Genomic DNA, 23,886 nt, shown 5'->3' with positions numbered 1-23,886 from the left:
AATCATCTAACATAAAGGTCATGTACCAACACTAATCATCTAAACATAAAGGTCATATACCAACACTAATCATCTAACATAAAGGTCATGTACCAACACTAATCATCTAACATAAAGGTCATGTACCAACACTAATCATCTAACATAAAGGTCATATACCAACACTAATCATCTAACATAAAGGTCATGTACAAGCACTAATCATCTAACATAGAAGTCATATACCAACACTAATCATCTAACATAAAGGTCATGTACCAACACTAATCATCTAACATAAAGGTCATATACCAACACTAATCATCTAACATAAAGGTCATATACTAACACTAATCATCTAACATAAAGGTCATGTACAAGCACTAATCATCTAACATAAAGGTCACTTACCAGTAACTAATCATCTAACATAAAGGTCATATACTAAACACTAATCATCTAACATAAAGGTCATATACCAACACTAATCATCTAACATAAAGGTCATATACCAACACTAATCATCTAACATAAAGGTCATGTACCAACACTAATCATCTAACATAAAAGGTCATGTACAAGCACTAATCATCTAACATAAAGGTCACTTACCAGTACTAATCATTCTAACATAAAGGTCATGTACTAACACTAATCATCTAACATAAAGGTCATGTACCAACACTAATCATCTAACATAAAGGTCATGTACAAGCACTAATCATCTAACATGAAAGGTCACTTACCAGTACTAATCATCTAACATAAAGGTCATGTACTAACACTAATCATCTAACATAAAGAGGTCATGTACCAACACTAATCATCTAACATAAAGGTCATGTACAAGCACTAATCATCTAACATAAAGGTCACTTACCAGTACTAATCATCTAACATAAAGGTCATGTACTAACACTAATCATCTAACATAAAGGTCATGTACTAAACACTAATCATCTAACATAAAGGGTCATGTACAAGCACTAATCATCTAACATAAAGGTCAGCTTACCAGTACTAATCATCTAACATAAAGGTCATATACTAACAGCTAATCATCTAACATAAAGGTCATATACCAACACTAATCATCTAACATAAAGGTCATGTACCAACACTAATCATCTAACATAAAGGTCATATACCAACACTAATCATCTAACATAAGGTCATATACCAACACTAATCATCTAACATAAAGGTCATATACCAGTACTAATCATCTAACATAAAGGTCATGTACCAACACGACTAATCATCTAAACATAAAGGTCATATACCAGCACTAATCATCTAACATAAAGGTCATATACTAACACTAATCATCTAACATAAAGGTTCATGTACCAACACTAATCATCTAACATAAAGGTCATATACCAACACTAATCATCTAACATAAAGGTCATATACCAACACTAATCATCTAACATAAAGGTCATATACCAACACTAATCATCTAACATAAAGGTCATGTACCAACACTAATCATCTAACATAAAGGTCATGTACCAACACTAATCATCTAACATAAAGGTCATATACCAACACTAATCATCTAACATAAAGGTCATGTACAAGCACTAAATCATCTAACATAAAGGTCATGTACCAACACTAATCATCTAACATAAAGGTCATATACCAACACTAATCATCTAACATAAAGGTCATGTACCAACACTAATCATCTAACATAAAGGTCATATACCAACACTAATCATCTAACATAAAGGTCATATACCAACACTAATCATCTAACATAAAGGTCATGTACCAACACTAATCATCTAACATAAAGGTCATATACCAACACTAATCATCTAACATAAAGGTCATGTACCAACACTAATCATCTAACATAAAGGTCATATACCAACACTAATCATCTAACATAAAGGTCATGTACCAACACTAATCATCTAACATAAAGGTCATGTACCAACACTAATCATCTAACATAAAGGTCATATACCAACACTAATCATCTAACATAAAAGGTCATGTACAAGCACTAATTCATCTAACATAAAGGTCATATACCAACACTAATCATCTAACATAAAGGTCATGTACCAGCACTAATCATCTAACATAAAGGTCATGTACAAGTACTAATCATCTAACATAAAGTTCACATACCAACACTAATCATCTAACATAAAGGTCATATACCAGCACTAATCATCTAACATAAAGGTCATGTACAAGTACTAATCATCTAACATAAAGGTCATGTACCAGCACTAATCATCTAACATAAAGGTCATATACCAACACTAATCATCTAACATAAAGGTCATGTACAAGTACTAATCATCTAACATAAAGGTCATATACCAGCACTAATCATCTAACATAAAGGTCATGTACAAGTACTAATCATCTAACATAAAGGTCATGTACAAGTACTAATCATCTAACATAAAGGTCATGTACCAGTACTAATCATCTAACATAAAGGTCATATACCAGCACTAATCATCTAACATAAAGGTCATGTACAAGTACTAATCATCTAACATAAAGGTCATATACCAGCACTAATCATCTAACATAAAGGTCATGTACAAGTACTAATCATCTAACATAAAGGTCATGTACAAGTACTAATCATCTAACATAAAGGTCATGTACAAGTACTAATCATCTAACACAAAGGTAATATACTAACACTAATCATCTAATGTAAATGAGTACATACCCGAGCACTATTCATCTAACATAAAGGTAATATACAAACACAAACCATCTAACATAATGGTCATATACCAGCACTAAGCATCACAATTTATGTCTGTGTAACAAAGCATGTGTTACCAACCAGATTATACATCAGCACTAATTAATGCCTCTATCAAAGAATAATATACCAGTACTACTGTTTTTTTTAACAATAAAGATTGTTAACCTGGAAGAGCATTAATGCTTCTAGCACAAGGACTTATGCATGTTTGATTTAATAGCACTAATCATCTAACATATAGGTCATATACCAGTACTAATTATCAAACATAAAGGATAACATACCAGCACAAATCATCTTACATATAGAAATACATAGCAGTACTTATCACCTAAAATAAAATAGATAAATACAGAATCCCTAAAGAAAGTCCAACACGGCAAAATTGAAAATGTTGCAGGCTCGGTTTGATTGAGCCTGTTCATGGACGGTATTGGAAAGTGCAAGTTTCCGACCACGCCCCCTAGCACCGGCTTAAGCAGAATTCAACATTTAAACATGAAATAGTAAAATAAAAGTCATATTCAAGCAGTAATTAACTAACATAAAGGTAATATACAAGCACTTATCCTCTAAAATAAAGGTCATATACCAGCACTTATCATCTAACATAAAGGATTACATACCAGTGCTTATGCTATTTACATATACGAGGGATGATCAAAAATAAACCGGACTGTGACTGTCAATTGAAGAATTTTCAACCTTTCACATATTGTTATATATCACACTTAATCGGAAAACAATACCTGTAAACTGGTGCTTTATCTAATCTGATAACGCAAAAAATGTGTCCGTAACAGCGAATTCAAAAACCATGGTAACGCACACCCGGCGCAGTGCGTAAATTCGCCTTGGCATCAGGCGCTTTAAGTTGTGTATATTTCACAGTATGGCACATTTAGATTTCAAAATACGCCAAAACGTCATGAACCATATCTTTGACGATGTCAGTAAAAATGACTTCATTTAAATTGCAATTACAATTCAAACGTCACATGTTAATGAAATACTCCTGTTAAAACTATGTCGTCTGAATGTCTCGAAAATTGATCAATAAGAAAAATTTGTCAAAAGTAAGACGAGAAACTGTTTAAAACGTAGAAAAATATTATGGCTATCGAGGGAAAAGTTCCAGAAAGCCACAGCATATTTTTTTATTAGAAAAAAATAAGAAAGGGTAATAGAGAAATAGAAAACAAGTAAGGGAGAGACAGAAAAAAGAAATTTTTAAGGGCGTTTGGGACGTCAATCGCCAAGACGTTGAACAAGAGCTGTCCGTAAGACAGCGCGCTCGACTTTTTTATTGCTTGCCAATAAAAAAAGTTTTTGCAGTAAAAGGTAATACAAGAATCTCTGTATTTTTAAAGTGGACAATGGCCATGAGCATTAAGATATTTAGTGAAGAATTATTTTACTGAATTCTCCTGGACATGTTTGGGAATCATGATTGTAAACAAGTATTCCAACTTTCAAATTAATATCTCAAACAGTTCAGTCAAAAAGTGGACTGGTACTAAAAACTTAACCAAGATTCTAAGTCGATAAAAGGCCTTAATTTTTAAAACAAATCCTTGACAGAGTTACCTTCTCTTGCGTACAGATGGGGGTAATGATGTGAAATAGCATTAAAAGTTTCAAAGCAATATCTCAAAGGGTTAAGGCAATAAGTGGATTTTACCCATATTCAATGTATTTTCTAAGTCAAAAAGGGGCATAATTCTGTCAAAAACCTTGACAGAGTTATGTCCTCTTGTCTGTTGATGAAGGTCGTGATGGTAAACAAGTATGGTCAGTTTCAAAGCAATACCTCCAATGGTTTTGAAATAAAGTGAGGTGGTACAAAAAACTTAACCAAGCTCAATACACTTTCTAAGTCAAAAAAGGGCCATAATTCTGTCAAAAACCTTGACAGAGTTATGTACTCTTGTCTGTAGATGGAGGTTATGATGGTGAACAAGTATGGTAAGTTTCAAAGCCATACTTGTAATACTTCTGAAATAAAGTGGGGTGGTACGAAAAACTTAACCAAGGTGTGACGCCAACGCCGACGCCGACGCCGACGCCGGGGCGAGTAGGATAGCTCCCCTTTTCATAGAAAAGTCGAGCTAAAAATGACAGTTGATTGACTGCGGACATTGTCAACGATGTTCGACAGTAGCTACGGCACGGTCCAGTCAACTTTAAGGATTTTAAAATGATAATAGTTAATGCATTAATAACATATATTGCATTCTTGGTTTACAATTGTATCAATTATTTTCTAATTTTAGGCAAAAGTTTTATAGAGAAATAACGATTAGACATGCAGTCACTGTTCAAAATCGGCTATGCGTTTTTTTATTTTAAAATAATCACAATTTTGTTCATAGTTGTATTTTTTTCCTTATGTATGATACATTATCATTCAGCAACATTATTTTACATTATTTGTAATACATAATATAGTTTATTGCATGTGCAATTTTTCCAACAATCAAGTTACAGAAGGAAAGAACGGAAATTTGCGTAATTACAGGAGCTCTTTATCATCATCCATTCTTTTACATACAATATGATACCCACTTGTACAGAAATATATATAGGCAGTGGATCCGCCGCATCAACAACATGACTGTACCACGTATTGGCCTACTCCGTGAATGAGTAAAAAACTGCTCCGTTAAGGAAAATACGCTTGTGACGTCGTTAACGTCAATTTCAAAGTTATACCGTGCGCCGCATTGCTATACATGTACATGCCAATAGCAGCATAACTATTTTATTTGATTATATTTCTTGTTGTTAGTTTTTGTATCATTTAGGTGATAGATTCCGATTTATGTTCCGTGTATTTTTATGAAAATTCATTTAACAGGTAAAGAATCATTTACAAAGTCCGGTTAATTTTTGATCATCCCTCGTACAAGTATTTTGTTGCTTTAAACACATTCTAGTACCAGTAGTAAGTCTGACACAATCCCAGTATTCTTGTATGAAATATTTTAGTACTGTTTTAGTAAGTTATGGAACTGGTAGTAAATTTGGAACATGTCTTTGAAACATGTTTGATCTAACAAGTGACTTCTTAAATATGTTTCAAATACATGTTATATACCAGAACTAAATTGTTTTATATGCATGATCAAGAATAAAAAAATTGGATGCCTAAGTGAATCAAACATTCCTAGATCATAAATCAGCAAAATATGTTCCCTTGATTATTATCCTCAACTGTATAACAGAACTGTCTGAGGGACCAACAACTTATAACTCAGATTATGATATATTTTATAGATTTAATACAATCCAAAAGTAACATAAATATTCATTTTAATCATTTTTATACATTGGTGATTTTTGTACAATTACAGTATTGGTGAGCTGTCAACAATAATATATAATACAATAATAATTTTTTTACCTGTGTTACATTCTTTTTTGAAGTGGACATCTGCTGTGATATCTTCATCTATTAAATCAGCTGGTTGTAGATTGTCATTAAACAGTAAACAGAACTGGTTAGCAATAAACGAGGCTTCTTTACACTGGCTATCTGATAAACATCTTGCCTTACACTGTTCTAAAGTACTTGGCAAAGTTTGATATAGAGCGGGTGAATTTTGAGAACCTACTTTATCTTCATTAGATACCTTCATTTCACATGTGTCCAAATCTGAAATTAACCAAATAAACATATAATTAAAATCACAAATAAATAGTTTTTGTTTATTTTGATTAAGTCTATCAAGGTTTATTTGTGTCATAATTTTTGTTCATGAAGAATTTCAACATCAAATCTGAGCAGTTGGCTTCAAACTAGTGTCATTGTTGAAACTTGTGACCAATATGCTAAAACAACACATACCAACAATAAGATTAAGTTAAATCCTAAAATGAAAATGTTACAAGTATCTTTTTAAGACAATTTTTTTTGTAACATGTTAAAACATTAAAAAAATAGTCCTGCATCATATATTAGATCATAACAATGAATATTGATTTATAAAATATTGAATTATATCTTTAAAAATAAACATTATTTTAATGCACATTTTAATAGTAATTATTAGTGCCCATTTTTTAAAAAAAGCAAGCTAGGGGGTGGGGGCATTTAATGGAGATCTATCATCCTATGAAGATTCAAGTTCATGGCTTTTATACATTAGGAGAAATGGCCAGGACAAAATTAAAGTATAAAAATTAACAAAGGGCAATAACTCAAAAATTAAGAAATGCAGAGTACCGGTTCTTGTGCACTGCACTTCGGGTTATTGAAAGAAGCATGCATACCAAGTTTGAAGTTAATCAGACTTATAGTGACTGAGTTATGCTCCGGACAAGCTTTAGGGGACGCCGACACCGACAAGGACACCGCCGACAAAAGTAAACCCTATATGTAGCCTTTTTAAGGCTACACAAAAAAATGTGAAATAAAATGATTTTGTTTTTTGGTTATTTCAAAGCAAATCTCAGGAATTTCTGACATCTTCATTTACTTTGAGGTACAATTATTTATACTTATATCAAAATTTAAGCAAAACAGGTTGACTTGTAATACATTTTTAACAATGGCACTAAACATTGGGAATCAAAAATAGCAAGTGTCACACAATTTGAAATATTTACTTGTCCTGCATGAACATGTGTAGTCCTTGTAAGTAGCTCCACGATTACATGTGCCACCATTTTTACAAGGATTTCCATCACAAATATGGTACATATTCTGACATCTATCACCATAGTAACCAGAATCTGCGTCTGAAAATACAATAATTTTAGTTATTAGTATGTTAATAATGTACATCATATATAAAGCCCTTAACCTGCCAAATTTCTTAAAAGGACTTGTCCAGCTTCCATTTTGGAACTGACAATCAAAAATTTCAGGGTATGAAGTTGATTTAAGGTAAGCATACCAACTGTATTGAACCTGGCGAGACAACATAGTAGGAATGTGCAGGCTGGTCAGACAACATGGTAAGAATATGCAGGCTGGTTAGACAACATGGTAGGAATATGAAGGCTGGTCAGACAACATGATAGGAATGTGCAGGCTGATTAGACAACATGGTAGGAATATGCAGGCTGGTCAGACAACATGGTAAGAATGTGCAGGCTGGCCAGACAACATGGTAGGAATATGCAGGCTGGTCAGACAACATGGTAAGAATGTGCAGGCTGGTCAGACAACATGGTAGGAATGTGCAGGCTGGCCAGACAACATGATAGGAATGTGCAGACTGGGTAGACAGCATGGTAGGAATATGCAGGCTGGTCAAAAAACATGGTAGGAATGTGCAGGCTGGGTAGACAACACGGTAGGAATGTGCAGGCTGGTCAGACAATATGGTAGGAATATGCAGGCTGGTTAGACAACATGGCAGGAATATGCAGGCTGGTTAGACAACATGGCAGGAATATGCTGGCTGGTTAGACAACATGGTAGGAATATGAAGGCTGGTCAGACAACATGATAGGAATATGCAGGATGGTTAGACAACACAGAAGGAATATGCAGGCTGGTCAGACAACACAGAAGGAATGTGCAGGCTGGTCAGACAACATGGGAGGAATATACAGGCTGGTCAAGCTCTTTACCAATGGCAATGGTTAATTACTTTCTGTTGAAGCAGGGTTAAAGGTTTAATCAGGGTCTCATGTTTCAATTTAACAAAAATGTACCTCTCTTTAACACAATGAAACATTGTTGTAAGGATAATAGACATATCCATACATGTTGGCCAAGTTACAAATATCATGCTTAGCAGACTGTTGTTATGGTATGAGATTTGGGTGTCAATTGTTACAGACCTGTTAGCCTTTGGGATTATATTACTGTACATTTGAACTTGAACATTACATTATCACTCAAAATTAAAATACATTTCCCAAGCAGTATTATTTTAGCATCTTATTATCAACACATGCATTGAACAATTGTTGGAAAAACACTTATAGATATTACACATTTAACATGAATAAACTTAGCAGCAAATACTTAATAAATTGTATATTCATAATAAAAACCTTACAAATATTTTTGAGGCATGTCAGAATATGACATAAGGCATAAAGATCCCACTGTTTTAACAATCTAAATTAAATCTTACCACAAGTACAGTAATTACGATGACGTTTGAAAGAGCATTCACCGTGACCATTACAATAGTCTCTGTCACATGCTGAAATAAAATTAAAACCAACCATTATAATACCTATATATGTTAGCCTAAAAACCAATGAAATAAATGGTTGTGAGTTGTTGAGATACAACTGACATGAAACACTCTGGAATATCTTTGATCAGGATAGACAATTTTTCAGTGAAAAACTAAAAGTTCATGACATATTATGCCAGTGAAAAGTGTGCCAGTTATGATCTGACATATTAGAAGCTTACATGAATATCTTCATTGATTATTGTGATTTGAATTTTGGAATACATTATGACCATGGTATTATGTTAACAGTCAAAAGCAAATATGATGCCATAAAAGAAATTTACGAAAATAAATATAAATAAATGTATATATATTATTAAAGGGATATTCAGACAAAATAATGACAAAAATATTAAAATGATCTTATGTACTCAAATCACGCTAAAATGACTTTTGTTGAAGTTTCAACATGAATTTCTGTTTAAATTTTATATATTTTGTGTTTGAAGCATAAATATATCTATATATGTTGAACAAAATTTAGACACAAATAGAATCACCAAATAGTTTTAATACAAGTCAGATGACTTGAACAAACCCTTGAAGTTACAATAACAGATATTGTGGATATAGTATGATTGAAACAAGCCTAAGTCATTCATTTGACATGTTCTTTAATGTTTCCAGAGTTCACTTTGACAACTATTGTGAAATGCTAGCACTCTAACCTGACCCACTCTAGTCAAGTTAGGAAACCATTATTTTATTCTTTATATGGAGAAAAGTTTTGTTCCTTTGACTTTCTAATATATTCATTTCGAGGGCATTTACTAAATAATGAATGAACAATTCAAAACTAAGAAATGAAAATTTTGCCTGTGTCTCCTTTCAAAACAAGAACTTTTGGAGGACAGTATTGGCTTGACTATTCAAAAATTGTCACAAGGGTGTTTTATTGAGTATAATAACGCTTATTACCTATGAATACATAAAATTGACCGAAAAGGTACAAAGGCTTGTTATTAAGATGTTTTATCAAGTAAATCACTGCTTAATTATTATGTATGCATATTAAAAATGTCCCAAAAAAAGGCACAAACTCTTCAGTAGTTATGGAGATAACAGCTTACAAGCAAAACTTTACCATGTATTTCTAAGTTGAAAAGGGGGAGAAAAATCAGCCTAAATGCAAGATAGAATTATGGATCTTGGTCAATGACCTACAATTATGATTCTAAATGCATATGTGAAGTTTTTAATAAATATCTTCAAATAGTTATTGAGATATGTAAAACTTGCATGGAAACATTAGAGAGACTAAGTAGAAAAGGGGAGATGAAACAGCCTAAATGTGAGTAGAGTTATGGAACTTGGTCAGTGACATACAATTATGACTCTCCAATTATGACCCTTAGTACATGTGTAAAGTTTAAAGTAAATATCTTTGAAGACCTTTAACCTTTAACCAAAATTTCTAAGTTTCAAAGGGGCAAATAATTCTGAGGCAGAGTTATGCAATTTTGCAAACTGATGAACATTGTTACTTTAAAAAAGTATTGTAAATTTCAATTGAATATCTCAAGCAATAATTATGAGATATTTGACTTTATAAAAAAACTTAAACCAAAATTTCTAAGTTAAAAAGGGGCATAATTCTGTCAATATTGTAGGCAGAGTTATCCAACTTGTCAATCTGATGTATATTGATACTATAAATAAGTATTGTAAGTTTCAATTGAATAGCTCAAGCAATAATTGAGATATTTGAATTTTCAAAAAACTTTAACCAACGCAGACGCGGACGCGGACGCTGAGGCGACTACAATAGCTCTCATATTCTTTGAATAGTCGAGCTAAAAATACAAATTTCATACTTTTAAGAAAAAAACAACAAAATACAGATAAATTTTGACACTGAATGTTAACAAAGAATATAACAAACTTACCATCTGTTATTGCAATACAGTCATCACTTTTTGTGCTGCCAGAAGTTAATGTTTTACTGCTGTCACTACATTTTTTACAGGTCATCTGTCCTGTTTGATCCTGGTAGAAGTTAACTGGACATGATGTACAGCCATTCACATTATAGCCTGTTCTAGAGTACTGACCCACAGGACATGGTGCTATATATAACATTACATGAATTATTAGGATTCATTTCACAAACATATACATGTAAGTGAACAAGAGGGCCATGATGGCCCTGAGGTCGCTCACCTGTATATAGGCCCCCCACCCCCGGGCCAATTTTTACCCAAGGGCTTTTATTTATTTATTTGAACAGACTTGGTAGACACCCATAAGATGTTTCATGCTAAACATCTAAGTTCTAGCTCATTGGCATTTTTAAAAGAAGATTTCTAAAGTTTTTACTATACACATATAGTTAAAAACAATGTCACCCCTTGGGCAGGGCCAGTTTTGACCCCCGGGCGTTTATTTTAACAAACTTTGTAGATATTTACTTAAAGATGTTTCATGCTTAATATCTAAACTCTAGCTATTTGGGTTTTTCCAAAGAAGATTTTTAAGTTTTTGCTATACACATATAAGGAAAATCAATGAACCCCCCTCCCCCCCCCCCCCGGGCGGGGCCAGTTTTGACCCCAGGGCTTTTATTTGAACATACTTAGTAGACACCCATTAAAACATGTTTCATGCTAAATATCTTAGCTCTAGCTCTTTGAGTTCTTTAAAAGAAGATTTTTTAAGTTATTACTATATGCATATAGGGAAAATCAATGACCCCTGGGGCGGGGCCAATTTTGACCCCAGAGCTTTTATTTGAACAAACTTGGTAGACACTCATTAGAAGATGTTTCATGCTAAATATCTTAGCTCTAGCTCTTTGGGTTCTTTAAAAGAAGATTTTTTAAATTTTTACTATATGCATATAGGGAAAATCTATGACCCCCTGGGGCAGGGTCAATTTTGACCCCAGGGCTTTTATTTGAACAAACTTGGTAGACATTCACTAGAAGATGTTTCATGCCAAATATCTAAGCTCTAGCTCTTATGGTTCTTTAAAAGAAGATTTTTTAAGTTTTTACCATATGCATATAGGGAAAATCAATGACCCCCGGGGCGGGGCCAATTTTGACCCCAGGGCTTTAATTTGAACAAACTTGGTAGACACTCACTAGAAGATGTTTCATGCTTAATATCTTAGCTCTAGCTCTTTGGGTTCTTTAAAAGAATTTTTTTTAAGTTTTTACTATATGCATATAGGGAAAATCTATGACCCCCTGGGGCGGGGTCAATTTTGACCCCAGGGCTTTTATTTAAACAAACTTGGTAGACATTCACTAGAAGATGTTTCATGCCAAATATCTTAGCTCTAGCTCTTATGGTTCTTTAAAAGAAGATTTTTTAAGTTTTTACTATATGCATATTGGGAAAATCAATGACCCCCGGGGCGGGGCCAATTTTGACCCCAGGGCTTTAATTTGAACAAACTTGGTAGACACTCACTAGAAGATGTTTCATGCTAAATATCTTACCTCTAGCTCTTTGGGTTCTTTAAAAGAAGATTTTTTAAGTTTTTACTATATGCATATAGGGAAAATCAATGACCCCCTGGGTCGGGGCCAATTTTGACCCCAGGGCTTTTATTTGAACAAACTTGGTAGACATTCACTAGAAGATGTTTCATGCCAAATATCTAAGCTCTAGCTCTTACGGTTCTTTAAAAGAAGATTTTTTAAGTTTTTACTATATGCATAAAGGGAAAATCAATGACCCCCAGGGGCGGGGCCAATTTTGACCCCAGGGCTTTTATTTGAACAAACTTGGTAGACACTCACTAGAAGATGTTTCATGCCAAATATCTAAGCTCTAGCTCTTATGGTTTTTTAAAAGAAGATATTTAAAGTTTTTTCTTTTGGTTGCCATGGCAACCAGAGTTCTGCATGGAATTAAATTCTTTGAACAATTTTTAAAGGTGACCACCAAAGGAACATTCCTGTGAAGTTTGGATGAAATTGGCTCAGTGGTTTATGAGGAGATGTCATTTAAAGCAAAAGTTTACGGACGGACGGACTGATGGACGACGGACGGACGCCGGACGAAAAGCGATCACAAAAGCTCACCCTGTCACTTTGTGACAGGTGAGCTAATAAAATGATATTTACACAGTAAATAAACAAGTCTACATCCTGCTTTAGCAAGAAAATTTAATGTTGAAACCAAGAAAGGTACAGTGACACAAAGTAACATATGATTGCAAGACAGAGTACAGATCAAATTGTATAGGCTTGCAAGATAGGGTAGAGTAATTTTGTTTATATACTGTGAATTAGTATAATGAGGCACTGGTACATGAGTTATGTTGAATTTTGAAACTGAAACATTCTACAAAATTAACAAAGTTACCAGCCTAGACCATAAATCAAAGTGGAATATATCTAGACTTTAAGTTACCAAAGTAACAAGACCTAAACAAAAAGGCAAATTATCAAAGACCTGGGTGTAGACGAAATGTGGTTTTGAAATTTAATGATGATGATATTCATATAAGTTGTCAATGTCTTATTCTTTTCCTAAGACAGGTATAGATTTCTAACCGTAACATTTAGTGTCATCCGGTGCTCCTTCTAAACCAACAGTTGTATAGTCAGTTGGACAAGGTGAGCATTCGTCTTTAGCAGTCCAGTACGTGTTTGGCTGACATGGTGTGCACGGGTAAAACCCATTTACAGATGTAAACCCTGCTGGACAAGTTCCTGGAAATACAAAACAACACCTTCATCAGATATATTTGACAATTCTAAAACTACAAACTATCTTTATCAAGATTAAATTCAAACTATATCAAGAGTAAATGAATAACAATGACACAAGTGTAATGATTGAATGTATAAACAAACACAAGTGTAATGATATAATGTGTAAACATACATACACAAGTACAATGATAGAATGTGTAAACAAACACAAGTGCAATGACAGAATGTGTAAACAAGTGTAATGATAAAATGTGTAAACAAGTGTAATGATAGAATGTGTAAATAAGTGTAAAGATAGAATGTGTAAACAAGTTCACATATCTGATTTAACTGTCAACAAAATATCATAAATTATAGTTTCATTTGTTATGCAATGAAGGTATCATACCTTACGTTTAAAATTCTTTCATTAATGTCTTATAATATGTTACAAGAACTGACAGTTTATTCAATCAATTCATTTATTAAGTTTTGTAAAATAAAATATTATCATAGTTTAGAGAGTTTTATATGAACTACTTTGAAGATTTTCAGGATATTTGTACTTACGTTGACAACTAGTTTGATCACTATTTGGGAACTGTCCTGTACCACATTCTTTACAGCTTGTCTGGGCTAAACCATTTTGGTATTGTCCCGCTGGGCACGCTTTAACAGTATTTGTATCCTCATCAAAATATTGTGCTGGACCATGTTGTACTGTGATAATATATCATATATTTTCATTTCTTGCATCAAATTTATTACAGTTTCAGCAATTCATTTAGACTATATACATTTATTACAGTTTCAGCAATTCATTTAGACAATATACATTTATTACAGTTTCAGCAATTCATTTAGACAATATACAATATATTTTTCCTTTAATCATAAATAAAATATGACTGGAAACACATATTGTTCAAAACAGTAATGCTTAAGTGTTTAGCAAAAAAATAAAATGGGCAGGGGAATTCCATTTACTGATATCATAACATTTATGTCAAATTCTTTAATACATTATGTGAATACAATAAGCCCATGTTTCATTAAAGAAATATAATTTAAAAAAGATTCAACGGATGTAAGATACAGATTTCCATCATATATTGATACATAATATTATTTTTTAATTAATTCAAGGCAATAGATGCTATGATATAGCCATGTTATATATGACAACATATAGGGCATTAAACAGTCGTCATTAAGTCACTTACTCTTGTTGTTGAACTTTTTTTTATAATATTAAATTATTTAAGTGATCTTTGAGAAATAGCCATTTTACATATTCTACTCACAACAAAGAAATTTTCCGACAATATTCTTACTTATTTAGAATGTATTCTTTTCATCCATACTCAGATATAAGCCTTACTAGAGTGAAAATAATATTTTATAATTTCTTTGTCCACTGAAAAGCATAGAATAAAGTACTAGCCCATGTGACCATGGGTATTAAGTGAATTTTGTCTGTTAATCGACTTTTGCTCAACCAGACCAGCAACCGCTTATTAGTCAGGTAATTGAGATCAAGTGACCACCTTTACCTGTGAAGTGCTTGAGGTTTTAGAGAACGCCGCCTCGTGATGTCACAAAACACAATGTATGAAGTACATGTATGATGCTTATTCTCTAATAAAATCAATAAGAGAAAGTAACACTCTGCCTCTACAGTGATGATTTATACGCTTCTCTCTTGATATTTACACTGCATTGAACTTTATCAGCAGTTGATTAAATTGATCATTACAATTAGACGTAATTTATTCAAATTAAAAATGCACAACAAAAAGCATTTATAGTCTTGAGATTTTTAGTGTCAGGGACAAGGCAAAGCAAAAGAGGAGCCCAAAAATTATAGAAAATATCAAAAATGTATGTAACGGATCAAAACTGTTTTGTTGATAAATATCAGAAAGTCATTTTTTTATTTTAGTAGCTATTTAGATTTTCAGAGTGTTTAAAACATATTAACATAAATTACACAAAGAAAAGATATCATGAATGAATCTTGACTTTTTCTCATACTTTGTGTTAAGAGACCGATGCATTAAGTGACAATTTTTGTTGTTTCCCTTTTGCAGTGGCTTAATATATGTTTGCCTGTATTTTATTTGCCTGAGTCTAAGAAAACATAAGATTACAGAAAACTCACAGCAAATATCGCCATCAAGATAATACCCAGTCTCGCAATTCTTTGTTCCTTGTCCGTTTGTTATTGTCTCTACAGACAGGGTCAGTTGATTTCCATCACATGTCAATACATTGTTGTTAACAACAAAAACAGAGTTCAAATTATCTTCATTCACTAGTTTCTGGATACATTCATCAGCAGCGGCCACAGTGACAGATGACTGCAGTGTTAGTTTCATAGTTGTTTCATACTAAAATATCAAAATAAGTTCTTGTTAGTCCAAATTTCAGGCCCTACTGACACAAAATATTATACAAAATAGCAAACTTAAAAGTGGATTGATTATTCAAATATAAAACAATGTAGGATATCAAAATATTTCATTCTCTTACTTCCCCAAAAAACTAACAATTCCTCAATAGCAAACAAGACCATTAACAACAAACAATTCATTTAAGAAAATATTATGTTATCATATAAAATATTTAAACACTCACTGTTAATATTTATTATTACATCTTGCCTTTCACAAATTTGATAAAAACACATAAATTGTCTAAATATATATTATGTATGTCTTACTATAAAATTTTCATTTGAAACAGTATTAGCTGTCACATCTGAAATTGTCCATGATTGACTACAGAGATTGTTTATTCTGGTTCTGAAAGTATTTACACTCCCAGTCACAGCAACACGAAAGGCATCCAAACATCCCAAAGTAAGAAAACTTAATCTATGTTGTACAGTGAATGGAACATCATACTGTGGGTTATTTTGCCCTGAAATATGCATGGATAAAAATAATATTAACAAACACTCCAATATATATTCTACAATCATAAATCCCATGCTTAAACATCTTTTATTATACAACCTTAAAATAGCTGAAATCACATTGGTTCAAACAGAAGTCAATACAAAAAAGGAGAAATTATATTCACTGAGTGTAGATCGGTGGGGATTTTCCCAATCTAAAAATAGAATCAGACTGAAATTCAAAGACCATACAGCATTATAAGACTATTCAAAATTGTTGAATTTTGTTCTTTATGGCATCGCTCTTGATTCAAATCTATTTACTTCACAATAATAAATGTAGTTAAAAGTTACACTGCAATGATAAAGGCATTGATAACTTTTTCAATATTAGGCTTCACTTTTTGTTTTTGTGTATGTGCTTTTTTCTTCTTTTTTTTTTTTTAATCTTATCATATTTCAATGGCTTCAGCCTTGTCAATAAATTGTAAATACTTTATTTAAGCATAATATCATTACAAATATATGGTGTAATGTCTATGAGATATTAAGCAAAATATGAAAAAGGATACCATTAAAAGGATGGCCCATCAGAAATTGGAAAAAAACCAAAAAAAAACAACAAAAAAACTCAATTAAACATACAATAATCATAGTATTGCAAGCAATACATAAGTTCCCTACTGGTAAGAACCCCTGAGTGAGCAATATTTTGAATAGCCATTGGCCATTCAATTAATTATGCCAATGAAATGAATGACATGATAAACCTAAAATCTATTGAGTTCTTAATTTGCCTGTATTATAGTAATGTGTTAAGTTTCCCTGCCTCAAGTAAGGAAATTATGTTTATACAACAGATTATCAAAAGGTCCAATTTTCTCAGGATGAATATAATTATATAATTCAACTTTTCTCTAATTTAAGTAAATTTGACAGAAAAGTTTTTTTAAAGTGATCTCAGGAAAAAAAAACAGACAGACAGATGGACTGAGAGACACTCTGAGTGTAAATATTTAATCATAGCTGGTTGTTACCACAATATATCATTTTTAAAAGCAAAATTCTTAAACTAAAGAGGAGATAACTCTTGAAATAAAGTTGCTAAACTTATGAACACTGTCATACATGTTGTGAGTGTAACAAAGAACAATTATCTTAACAATTATCTTAAGTTTTAAGTAGATATCATTTATAGTTACAAAGAAGATAAGTAAAAAAAAATAACAATTTATTTATAGTTATAAAGAAGGAAATTGTTTTAACTTTACCAAATGTTGTTACTCTAGAGAAATCATGACATAGTCACATCAGAACCATATGTCTTAACTTTAGAGAGTTCATGACATAGTCACATCAGAACTAAATGTCTTAACTTAGAAAGTTCATGACATAGTCACATCAGAACCAAATATTTTTACTTTTAGAGAGATCATGACATAGTCACATTAGAACCATATGTCTTAACTTTAGAAAGTTCATGACATAGTCACATCAGAACTAAATGTCTTAACTTAGAAAGTTCATGACATAGTCACATCAGAACTAAATGTCTTAACTTAGAAAGTTCATGACATAGTCACATCAGAACTAAATGTCTTAACTTAGAAAGTTCATGACATAGTCACATCAGAACTAAATGTCTTAACTTAGAAAGTTCATGACATAGTCACATCAGAACAAAATTAATATTTTAACATTTGATAGTTCATGCCATAGTCACATTATAACCAAATATCTTAACTTTAGAGAGTTCATGACATAGTCACATCAGAACCAAATACTTTAACTTTAGAGAGTTTTATTATTTACTATAAATTAAGTGAATATCTGATCTGATGTCAGAAATATTTAAAAACATGTTAAAATCTAAGAATGTTTTCTCAGTCAAATTGGGCCATTATTTTGTCAAATTTCAATGAAGAGTTGTGGAACTTGGCCTGATGAATCCATGTTTTGACCTTTTATATACATTTCATGTGTCTGTTCTGAATTCATAGACGCTTAAGTCAGAGAGGTAATTCTGAAGATTTTTTAAAGTTCATTAGAGCTCTGGAGAGTCACATTTTACATGAATAAAATTTGCATCAAACATTTCCATTTAAAATGTTTAAAACACCAGAACTAAACATGCTTAAAAACAATATTCAGAAATAAATAAGCATAGAAAAAAATGCCACATACTTAGACAGTATCGATTATGAGGTTCTACAATTGGTGACTGATTATAATCCCATGATCCTGACCCTGTGCATCTAAATGTCTTCTCTGTGGTTTTATCTGAGAACATATAGCCAGCCCTGCATGTTGATGTACATACAAGTTCGTTACCCTCGGTAACACAAACTGGTACTCCAGCATTAACATCATCAAATAATTCCTCTTGGAAACAAGCACCCGCTGTAAACAAAAATATACTCTTGATTTGAATAAAATCTTGTTTTTTTACATAAAGATACATTTTGAATAGCACTTTTTTCTCTTAAATTAGAATTTTCACAATATTCTATAATCAAATTAGAGTCATTCCGAAAATGCAATGCAAAATGTTAACATATGTATAATCACAATGTAATATAAGAAAACTTATTATGAAATATGATGAAATACTTTTCTACACTGGGTATGATAACAGATACAAATACTCTCGACCCCAAAACACTTCCTTACAGACTCAAAGTAATATCTGTGAAGTCTATCACGTGATCATGTGATAACTATCATGAGACAATATGATAACTATCATGTGAAAATTATCATGTGAAAATTATCATGTGAAAATTATCATGTGAAAATTATCATGTGATAACTATCATGTGACCATGTGATAACTATCAAGTCATCATGTGATAACTAAGCTCAAAATTGATATCACACATCATATTACATAAAATAAAGTAAAAATACCGGTATATCATACCTAATGTTATAACATATTTCTTATGTGTCTGTAAAATGACATCATATTATATCAAACATATCATTTAAAACAGATCTGTTATACATTACAATAGTTGAACTCACCAACAAAATGTACCATATAGGTACAAGATGATTCAGTGTTAAATTCATTGGCTGCTGTAATAGTTATCAGCTCCATTGTACCTATCTTATCAACAGAAGAACGAATGATTGAAGGATTCACACTAGTGATGTCACCACCAGAAACTGTAACATCTTCATTGTAATCGTATGTTTCAGAATTTCTTGAAGTAACCACGAAAGTTTTGGAATCGGGACAATTTAAAGTAGGTTTGTCATTACGATCTGTAAAATAAACAATGAAAATAAACAATGCGTTGTTTGAAAACAGTAAAACATAAATTTACGATGATTAAACTTTGTTCAGGAGACTTTCTATCAGATGTTTTGATGTCAAATCATAGTTCTTAATCAGTACAAGAGGTCATGAAACAATGTGAAATTTATAATAAATACATTATACACGCACATATTTCAAGAGAACTGTAATATACTAGTCACTTTAAGAAGTTATAATGCTCCATTTCTTGTCTTTTAACAGGTAGATTGTATTTTTAATTGCATGTATTTACAAACTAGAATGAAGAACGTTTTTCTTATCTATATTTGATGTACAAGTTTAACTTTGATTCAAACAAAAATGATGTGTGTACAATGCAGACTGTTTACAATAACTCTTTTCCCCCCTGGATGGTTATTTAAATAAAGCTAAATCTTCCTTAATAAAAACTGTCGTTTAAATATCTCCTAAGCAGAATATTTACTGAATTTTCTGTTTAAATGCAAATTGTTTAAATCAATAAAATATAGATAAATCAAGAAATGAATTCTGTGTAAAATTATAAATAAATTTTAAATGATAATACATACTTATGATATTGAATTGAACAGAACAAGTTTCTGTATTTCCTTCAAAATCTACAGCTGTGTATGTGACTGAAGTGTCGGTGATAATTCTGTCACCTGGCCTAATATTATCAGTCATGGTGATTGAAGCAAGTTTGAAGTTATCAGAAGCGGTAGGTGTGTTAAAGCTGACACTGTCAACAGCATCTACATCCTTTGTTTCCCCACAGCTGCCACTAAATGTTGGTTTAGTCGTGTCTGGAATATTACATAATTAAAGTTAAACTATGACATGTTTAAACAAGTTATACCATTTAGACAGAGAGAGTTTAAATTTCATACTTGAGAAAGTCTTCAATTTTCATGTCATTTGATTGTTTTCATTGCTTCTAAGGAATCTCCCCTTTCCAACATTAAAATAATTCTTGTAAGACTTTATATGACTCTGCATATAGAAACCATCTCAGTTTTAAATTTCAGAATAGAAAATTTTTCCAATATACACATGTCTATTTTAATTAAATGACAGTTAGAGAGCAAGCCAATTTTGACCCAAGGAGCATATTAATTATGTAGTTGCCCACCTGAGGCAATACTATAACCCAAAAATATTTTTTACATGCGTTTTCCGATTGAAAACATATATTAAGTTGGACTCATTTTGATTCTAGGGGCATAATTTACATAACTTTTGAACTCTTCAACTAAATTACGTTAATGATAATTTATTTTCTATACTTATCAATGACATAATTATCACATTATTCCTAGAAATATAAATGAACCACGCCATAACAAAACCAACATAATGGGTTTGCGACCAGCATGGATCCAGACTAGCCTGCGCATCTGCTCAGTCTGATCAGGATCCATGCTGTTCGCTGTCAGTTTCTCTACTTGTAATAGGGTTTGTAAGCAAACAGCATGGATCCTGATTAGACTGCGCGGATGCGCAGGCTGGTCTGGATCCATACTGGTCGCAAACGCATTATGTTGGTTTTGTCATGGCGCCGCTCAAATATTAAGTTTTAAGGACTTACCTGTACATTCTGGTAAATTTCCTACAAGATTGTTAGACCACTCGGCATTACCACCGATATATTGACATGTGTACTTGATGTCAGGAACAGTAAATCCATCTCTGTCACATGTGTAATAAAGTTCTGAGCCTATGTCATAACCATCAAACACCTGTTTTGAATCTCCTAGTGTGCCCGGATCACTACACATTTTTCCTGGATGGACAAATTTTAATTTATTTGAATATAATGAAGTTCTACATGAATATAAAAATTCTGAGAACAATTACACAATTCATTAATTTTAACTAATGTAACTTAAAAGCATCTGAAATAGTTTGTATGAACAATAAGTAACTAGGAAATCACATTTATTGTTCATATTTTAATTAAAATGATTAAAACAGTAAACTTATTCGCCAACTTTTAAAAAGTACATGGTCAAACATTTACACTATAAAAGCATTTTTGTATAAAAAAAAAATAATAATCTTTATTGGGCATTTCTCTTAGTCTACTGTACTTAACTCTTGATGTTATATTTATTTTATTAAGTACAAATATATTTGTATATGTAAATTGTGTACTATCTAACATGGGCATGTTACGAATATGCACATACACAAGTAAGATAACAAAATGACTCAAAGATAATGTTTATACCTGCACAAGCAAGTGTACCAAAACTCCATCTAGCATTGTCCTTACACTTGACTACATTATCACCTTCTTCATCACCGGATGATCCTATCACATCATAACCAGGATCACAGTCAAATGTAAACTTTGAGTTGCTGGATAAATATGTTGTTGTCAAGGGTCCTACATTGTTTAAATATTTCCCACCAGTAGGCATTACTAACTCAGGATCACCGCAGTTTATTTCTATATCATAAAACAATATAATTATCACTGCTAGTGTTAACTGAAGGAATAACTATATCAAAATATTAGAAAACACCATTATCTGTATAAGTTCCCATGACCAAATGTTACATTATAGAACATATACAAGTAGTAAATAAATATAGACAAAAACATTTTAAGTCATCACTAAATTACATTTATTATTCATCAAATGAATGAGTGGCTGCATGGCTAAGTGGTTAACACATCACACTAGTAATCTAAGGATTGCTGGCAACATGGGTTCAAATCCCGTCTGGGGCAAGCTGTTGTTTCCGTAAGCAAAAAACTATACACTTATTGCTTCATACTGGTTTGTTCTAGGAATTGATTTGGAAGTGTTTCAATAAGCTCATAGCTTTCAACACAATCAAACTAAAATACATTACTATAAACTTAATGAATATGCTACTAAGACTTACTTATCTGTTTGAATATGTTTAACATTGATATAAAATTGTCCTAAATGTTATAAAAATTACCTGATAAATAAACAAATCACAATGTCATGGATTTTACCATCCTACATAACTATATCTAGAGCTAAACAGTGTCTTGTATTTGTACATGTACATGATATATTTCAATATTAAGTTATTTTCGTTATCAATTGGGTAACTGTGGTATGATTATTATCAGTTTATTCATTTACATGACAAAATTCTTATTTGCATTGCTCAATGGTGAAAATGTTGTATTTTATGCATTCTAATTAACTTCTTTATTATATATTGATGTTTTAGGTTTCATTTCCTTTGTATACATCAAGTAACTTATTCATGTTTTAGGTATAAATCGGTTAACTTCTTAATTAAATATTCATGTATTAGGTTTCGTTTTCTTTGTATACATCTAGTAAATTAAGGATCATATGCCAGGAGTTGTAGAACTTTATTTAGTCTACCCTGTGACATTATCATATCTATTGTTTACATTTCAATAATGTGAGAAAGCTCAGGGCGCAATCACACAGGAATTGGAATAAAAATTTGGGTAGATCTAAATAATGTTCTGACATGATAGTTTTAACTTTATTAGAAAATAAAAGGGGCGTCCGTAGCATGGTTATGGTCGTTGACTTCAAACCACTTGCCCCTCACCACTGTGGGTTCCAATCCCGACAGGGACTTTGGATTCTTTCATGTGAGGAAGCTATCCAGCTAGCTTGCAGAACGTTGGTGGTTCTACTCAGGTTTGCCCGTTTGTGCCTGAAATAATGTTCAGTAGGGCACCTTAGGTCTTCATCCACCAGTAAAGTTGGATGTCGCCATATGACCTTTACTGACGTAAAACAAAATCAAAACAAAACAAATAATAGAAAATAAAAGATACTGTAAGTCTGTTTGGAAATGACAGTTTGATGTGCGAATTAATATTTTTTACACATGTATAAAGCATCAAATAATTTATAATAGTCTCATTTTACCTGGACACTTTGTGATGTCATCCCCAGCAAAACCTAGACCAGTATCCTTATCTTTATATATACAAACAGCATTTAATTCCTTCTTGTCTGCATCATCATTTGTAAGTTGACATGTTAATTTTAAACGTTCTCCAAACTTTACCTCTGTCTTATCATATACACCATTATTAGGTACTGCAGGTAATGTACACTTTCTTGCTGGAAAAATCATACAATAACTATTTTAGTAAT

General features: G+C 32.1%; 1 protein-coding gene across 1 annotated transcript in view; it reads right to left on the bottom strand.

Moving 5' to 3' along the window:
* Positions 1-23,829, bottom strand: part of LOC132739314 (fibropellin-1-like) — a gene marked incomplete at its 5' end in the record, with an annotated part of 34,286 nt that extends 10,457 nt beyond the window's left edge. Inside the window, 14 exons of the mRNA XM_060727001.1 lie at positions 6,132-6,383; positions 7,337-7,468; positions 8,821-8,892; positions 10,818-10,997; positions 13,437-13,595; positions 14,148-14,297; positions 15,739-15,967; positions 16,396-16,499; positions 18,661-18,876; positions 19,501-19,743; positions 20,329-20,562; positions 21,345-21,539; positions 21,987-22,208; positions 23,656-23,829. Of these exons, the coding sequence (XP_060582984.1) occupies positions 6,132-6,383; positions 7,337-7,468; positions 8,821-8,892; positions 10,818-10,997; positions 13,437-13,595; positions 14,148-14,297; positions 15,739-15,967; positions 16,396-16,499; positions 18,661-18,876; positions 19,501-19,743; positions 20,329-20,562; positions 21,345-21,539; positions 21,987-22,208; positions 23,656-23,829 (2,562 nt within the window). The remainder of the gene's footprint in view (positions 1-6,131; positions 6,384-7,336; positions 7,469-8,820; positions 8,893-10,817; positions 10,998-13,436; positions 13,596-14,147; positions 14,298-15,738; positions 15,968-16,395; positions 16,500-18,660; positions 18,877-19,500; positions 19,744-20,328; positions 20,563-21,344; positions 21,540-21,986; positions 22,209-23,655) is intronic.
* Positions 23,830-23,886: the final 57 nt, after the last annotated feature.

The sequence above is a fragment of the Ruditapes philippinarum genome, unplaced genomic scaffold, assembly GCF_026571515.1.
Source record: "Ruditapes philippinarum isolate M1 unplaced genomic scaffold, ASM2657151v2 ctg157_1_1_1_1, whole genome shotgun sequence".
NCBI classification, from domain to species: domain Eukaryota; kingdom Metazoa; phylum Mollusca; class Bivalvia; order Venerida; family Veneridae; genus Ruditapes; species Ruditapes philippinarum.
Note: the sequence above shows the minus strand (reverse complement) of the source record. Positions and strands in the feature narration are given on the sequence as shown.